The sequence below is a fragment of the Lycium ferocissimum genome, chromosome 5 (genome assembly GCF_029784015.1).
Source record: "Lycium ferocissimum isolate CSIRO_LF1 chromosome 5, AGI_CSIRO_Lferr_CH_V1, whole genome shotgun sequence".
NCBI classification, from domain to species: domain Eukaryota; kingdom Viridiplantae; phylum Streptophyta; class Magnoliopsida; order Solanales; family Solanaceae; genus Lycium; species Lycium ferocissimum.
Window position 1 is genome coordinate 29,822,277 of NC_081346.1, and position 6,622 is coordinate 29,828,898.

The 6,622-nt window shown below is 33.6% G+C and overlaps 1 protein-coding gene across 1 annotated transcript; it reads right to left on the reverse strand.

The window, feature by feature from the left end:
- Positions 1 to 211: 211 nt before the first annotated feature.
- Positions 212 to 3,797, reverse strand: LOC132058346 (7-deoxyloganetic acid glucosyltransferase-like). Its single transcript, XM_059450883.1, has 2 exons — positions 3,005 to 3,797; positions 212 to 1,606 (listed from the first exon to the last, which is right to left on the reverse strand). Exons 1-2 carry the CDS (start codon positions 3,507 to 3,509, stop codon positions 648 to 650), a joined length of 1,464 nt encoding a protein of 487 aa, XP_059306866.1. The 5' UTR covers positions 3,510 to 3,797; the 3' UTR covers positions 212 to 647.
- Between the last annotated feature and the right edge of the window lie 2,825 nt (positions 3,798 to 6,622).

Below are 6,622 nucleotides of genomic sequence, written 5' to 3' on the forward strand. Positions count from 1 at the left end.
ACTTATACAAGTATAAAACAAAATAACAGAAAAAGATAAAGTACCTTATACAAATGCTTTATTCTTATTGGCTAAAGGATAACTAACTAACCAGCTAGGGCTAGTCTTTATTTATGCCAATGTGCTATCACACTTTCAAAGCGTTGTCTTAGATCGAAAAGTCTCTTATTCCAAAAAAAAAAATATGATCATATTTTCTAAACTGGAGTTGAGTTCTAACACCATCGTAAAAATGTTACCATAACATTTTAAGTTAATTGAAACTGAGAGATATATACATTTCAGTTAGGCCACCAAATTGAATATATAATCAACATAGAGTTATAACAAGTCTCACACATTTTCAACTTGTCCGAACTACTTCTCCTCTCTTTTAAATATCCACACAAACTTTCAAGCATAAGATTTAAGTATTATACATCTTTACAATTTTTCAAATAACCCTATGTCCAATATAGCGCCTGACCGAGAAGTAATACTTAGTGAAAAAATTTCAAGGCTTTACATCCAATATTTATTACTTTTTGGAGAAGGTAACAACCAATTTCTCATTAACAAAATGTGAAAGAAACCGAGGAGGAAGTTGGAGAAGAAAACAAAAACAACACAAGTTCATCACAAACACATTTCTTTTCTCTAGTAACTTGTCACATTTTTACGTTTCCATTCTCTGTAGATCTAGTCAACCCTTTGATGTCATCGATGAGACAGTTGAGGTTATTGTACGATAAACCTCCTTCTTGAACACTTATTATTGCCAGTTCTGATAATTTCTCAATCGTTTTCTTGTACTCATCCTTTTTTGTTCCCATAAGATCTTTTACCATTTTCTCTACAACGTATCTATCACAAATGTCTTTCATGTCTAACCCAACCTTCCAAAACTCATTTACTAATCTACTTGTGACTCTTTGGTCCACATATTGTGGCCAACAAATCATGGGCTTTCCCTCGATGATACTTTCCAATGTTGAGTTCCACCCGCTATGGGTTAAAAACCCACCAATGGATTGGTGTGCTAGCACCATCTTTTGTGGAGCCCAACTCACTATGTAACCAATTCCCTTGCAACCCTCCACGAGTTCCTTCATGAATTCGTCATGTGACCCACCTCCCTTTAAAATGTTAGGCCTCATGACCCACAAAAATTTAACTTTACTGTTCATCAGGCCATGCCAAAATTCCAAAATCTCGTTTCTTGAAACAACAGCAAGACTACCAAAACTTACATAAATTACTGATCCCTTGGACTGCACGTCAAGCCATTTAATGGAAGTATGGTCTTCTTCCCACAAACTATTTGAGGACGATAATGGTGGTGTAGCTTTAACAGCAAGTTTAGTCTTCAAGTTCAAATGCAATGGTCCAATTGCATATGTTTTAGGAAAGTAAGAGCGAATACAAGAAAGAAAAGGCCCATCCAAATCTTCAAAAGTGTTCAATATGAGCCCATGAGCTTTTGGGATCCGCTCAATCTCCTTAAAAACGGCTTGAGAATTTAGATCGGTTTTATAATCATCCAAGAGACAAAAGTGTGGAAGATCTCGTCGTCGGAGAAGACCTTCCATGGCTGGTATATGTGTTACCAAGGCATCCAAGTCATTTCCTAAAACAATATGAAGTTGTGTTTTGTTAAATTAACAATTGTTGCCTTCCAAATTTCAATTTCTTATAAAAGAGGAGCAAATAGTATTTCCCTTGAAAATGAGCCATTTCAGGTCAAAATGACCGTTTAATGCCTTCATTGGAACAGTGATCGAGGGCGCATGACTAATGGGGGAACGTGAAACCTAATATAAAGAAATCACTATTATCGTAAAAAGATGCGCAACTTGACACTTTAAATTTATGAACCTAATCATTTATTAATCGATCGCCAGGACAAGTTTCATATTAAAACACTCCAGTAAAATTGTTTGGCCATTTGATTTGTTTTTTTTTTTTCTAACCTCCATACCTAATCTTTTGGATTAAATACAGCCATAGGTTTAGATGCTCCTTATATACTTTATGCCACTTGTAATCATACTCAACAACAACATACCCGTTTAAAACCCACAATGTGGGGTTTGGGGGAAGTGTCAGACGTGATCTTTAATTTCTATTTTGAAAGTAGGAGAAATACTGTTTGAAAAGACTTGGAACATGACAATAAAAATCAGATAAGGGCAAGCAGTTCAAAGCAGTATGAAAATGAAACCAGCAAAAGCGAAAAAGATATGATAAAGCAGTCCGAAAAAGGAGCAATAGCTACCACACATAATTTGTAATCATACTCATTACTGTTATTATACTTTTCCGTATTTATCTTTTTACTCATCTAGAAAATCCAAAAACGGTCTCTCCTTCCCCAGTGGCTCAACCTCGACTAACGCATTAACGCATACTTTAGGAAAGCCGTTTCCCGGATTACTGTTTTACTGTTTAGTGTTTATATAGTTGGAGAAGTAAGAAACATACGGTAATCAGTACACTTCGACATAGAAAAAATCGATTTACCAAACACAGTCAAGTTGATTCAAAAGGCCGAGCTAGTAACGGCACAAATAACGCACATCTCATTACTTTATTTTTCGATATTTCTATGTATAGTAAATAGTCTTTTGCATAAGACTGTTATTCATTTTAGAGGAGAAAATAGTACTAGTACATATTAAATGAAAAATAAAAATTAATAAGAACTTTCCCTCACGCTTGGAAAGTGTACTCAAGTGCACTGCAGGATCCCATGTTGGAAACTAATACTAATAGATTTGGATTCGTAGGGTCATGGATAGTTTGAAACCATAATCTTTGACCCTGCAACTTGGTTTTCTTGACTTTTTGGTTAACGTACTTTAACTTTGACTTAATGTAATAGTGCAATATGAGTATCATTGAACTCGTGTAAGGTGATTTTGATCGGAATATAGCATAGCCTTTACCAAAACTAACCACTGGGGTAAAAATTAGTTACGGACTTAATAAAACAAGGGAAAAATAGGGAGATAAAATAAAAGATTACCTTTGAAGGGAAGAACGCCAGCCTCAATGAGTTTTGGCAGACAGAGATAAACCCATAGGCAGGAAGGACTAATAGTGTCAAAGGTAATAACTGGAACTCCCTTCTCATTTCCAATATCCACTGCATAATAAAACAGGCCATCTGCTATGACACATGTGACTGGTTTTTCCACTACATCACTGAGCATTTCTTTGAGGAAAGGCTCCGCCATGGTCTGCAAGGAACTAATAATATCTCCGAATTGTTCGGCTGAACGCGGGTGATCCTCGGATAGGCCATCAGATATTGTGAGGAATTGGAATGAAGGATATTGCTCGAAACGAGATTGGACGTTGGTGTGACGGAGGAGACGTTGTTGATTGTGGTTTGTGTTGATGAAGGTGACTTTAAGGTCAGCAAGGCACAATAGCTCAGCTAGCTGAAGCATGGAGTTGCTTGTGCTTTGTAACGGGAGAGGGAAGATGAGAACGTGAGGAATGGATGTTTCTTCCTGTTGGTGCTCCATACTTATTGTGTACTAGCACTACAAGAAAATAGGCCTTTAGCGAGCGATATTAAGCTTCGTGTCTGATATTTTATAGGAGGAGTTGGCAGAGGCAGAATCAGATTTGAAGTTTTATTAGTTCGGCATTCTAGTGTTTTTAAGTTTATGTATTATTTCTAACGTACTGTCGTACTCACTGTATTTCATAAAAATAATACTCCGTACAAAATATAGACCAAAGCTTTAGCTGAACCCATAAACTGCATTCTAGTTCCGCGGGGCCCGTGGAGTTGGTGCAACATTTTCCCCTAGCCAGTTTTCTTCTCCTCGTGTATATGATTAATTATTTGGTGGGTTGATGCATTAATGGTGTATATAACATAGTATATGTAAAATATCCTTTGACATACACATGAAGAGTGTCATAGATTATATTTCTGAAGATACCTCATATTTAATTTCAAGTGGAGCTCATTCCAGCCTGTGTGAACCGATAAAAGTATCCATTTATATCGAGATTGATCCATTTCAGCAATTTTTTAAGTTAGCTTTTCGACAAATTAGTTGTTATGTACTTATGTACATAAAAGTCCATGCCAGTTGGCGTATCATTCCTGCTCTTACTTTACCTCACATTATTCTATTACAACATTTAAACTGCATATATACAATATTAGTTTTTGGACGAGCGTTGTGCGTGCTTTCCTTATCAATGAGATCTGTAAAATGTGTTTCATAAACATATTCCGTAAGAAAAATAAATCTTTAGTCAGATGCAAGAAAGTATTTTAATGTTTAAGAAAAACATGAAAGAGACTATTACTAACCTTTTTGACATAAGTGAGACTGATTTTCCAAGTAATATATATTTAAGGTAAAAGCAATTCAGCTTATACTATTTCCTAAGGAAAGGTGTACCATATTTTAACCCAAGCACATAAGACTTCTAAAGTGAAAAAAAAAAAAGTACGGCATATTCCAACTTCCAAGAGATGCATTTCATGAAAAAATTGTACTTACTTATCTATATCGGGTGTTTATTAAAGGGAGAATGTATATCACCTAACGATGATTAAGTGATAACGTGTGTGTAACAAAGACACATCATGTTTGCTTTCATTGATTTGCCGTAAACATCCGATTGCGAGTAATTAACCTATATATATATATACATATATATACTCCAAAGAAAAGAAGTCTTCAGTTTCAGTGATTATTGATAATGCGAAACTAATTTTCCAAGAGATATTTATTCAAGGTAAAAGCAATTGGGTTTATAGTATTGTTGGAGAAAAGGTGTAACTTATTTTAAACCATACACATAAGACTCGCAAAGTGAAAAAGGATGCGTCATACTCTAACGTCAAAGACAAAAGCTTTAGATTATATGTCTCTTGTTTGATTACTTCATCATACACCATTGTTCTTTTAATTCCATGAGAGTACTATCTATCTATATCTACATATATTATAAGTACGAATAATTTTCGCTAAATGTTAAACGACGAAAATATCCTCTAAATGTTGATAGACTTTTATGCCCTTAAAGATTTAGATTAAGTCGGGATAAAATTGTAATATTTAAAAAATTTCTTAATTCTAATTTACTTGGACTTCTAATTCCAATCAAGTTTAAACTTCTCAGGTATTATGTACCACAATAACAACTATCCGTGAAGTTCCAGGCCGTACCAATTCCAAAGACCACCAGACATTATATCAATAAGAAAGGTTTCGTTGCCTCATTCAATTCATTAGCAAGGCTTTGTATCGCAGACACGTAATATTAACTTTATAGAGGTAATTTGATTTTATTTATCACATGAATTCTCTCACTAAATTTTTTTCTATGTATCTTTCTCTCTATGTATTACAGATCATAATGGTATTTTGTTTTAGTTATTTTATTGGAATCAGATAATTATAAGTTGTATCAGTTAGTAACGCAAGGAAAAAATATCAGGTTCCTGTAAATAATTATCAGGTTCCTGTCATGGTCCATCCGATTTCTTCATTAATATAAGTAATTGTTTGTTTAATGTAACTATTATTAAGAAACTATCATACTTCTGTCCAGCCGTTTTAATGTTGTTTAATAAGTGAAAATCTTGTGGAGGAAAAAGAAAAGTGAAATTCATGTAGATGAAATAATAGGAATAAATGAAGAGAATCATTTGGTTGGAGCGTTATAGTTTCATGCCCATCCACACAACGACATTAATGTCGAAAGCTAAAGATTTTGCAAGGAAGTGAGAATGGAGAGTTCAAAGATAAACAAATCTTCGACATGGCCGCACTGACAATTAAGCTTAATTTCACAACCAAGGTAATAGTAAATCTTTCTGTTTTTCAGTATATTTGAGAGTAATCAATTAATAATGTATTGCTTTAATTATTCATTCAAGTTATGTGATTATAATAATGGTGTGATTTAATCACTCCTTTTGAATAGCTTGATTAAAAAGGAAATAAATCAGTTTGTTCTATTTTTCTTTCTTATTCAATTATTGCTTAGTCTCATTATGATCTTTTCTACGTATAACTTCACCGGGATTTTTTGGTGTTTATTTGCAGCAAAGGGATTCGAGATCTAAATATATCATCGTATGTATTGTTGACACCCAATTTTGTCCCTCATTTATTTCGATTTAGTTCCTTGGGCTTCTAATTTTATTGATAATTTAAATACTTTCTATTCACTGCTACATTATTACTATTACTGCAATTATTTAGAGTATCGTTACTTCATTATTACTATTTTGATATTACCCTCACATTACTATCTATTTACTACTTATTAATCATAAAGTTAAGATAGATAATATTTCTTACTCTATTATTACATTGCCTATATATTTTTAGTTTTGCTATTATTAGTAACTTAGTATTATTGAATTATAGCTTATTACTATTAATTATTAATTGCATGATTATTCCATATATTTCCCGAGTTGTTATTATAAACTATAAAGAAGCTCAAAGTAAATTAATTTGAAGAAAGAAAGACCATAAAATCCGGCCTTGTGGTAGCCCAAATAAGGTCCAGGTCCTATTAATTAAATTCAGCCCACTTAGTTAATTGACCATCAATATTGGAGACCAGCCCATAATATCTTCTATCACATTTCCTAAAC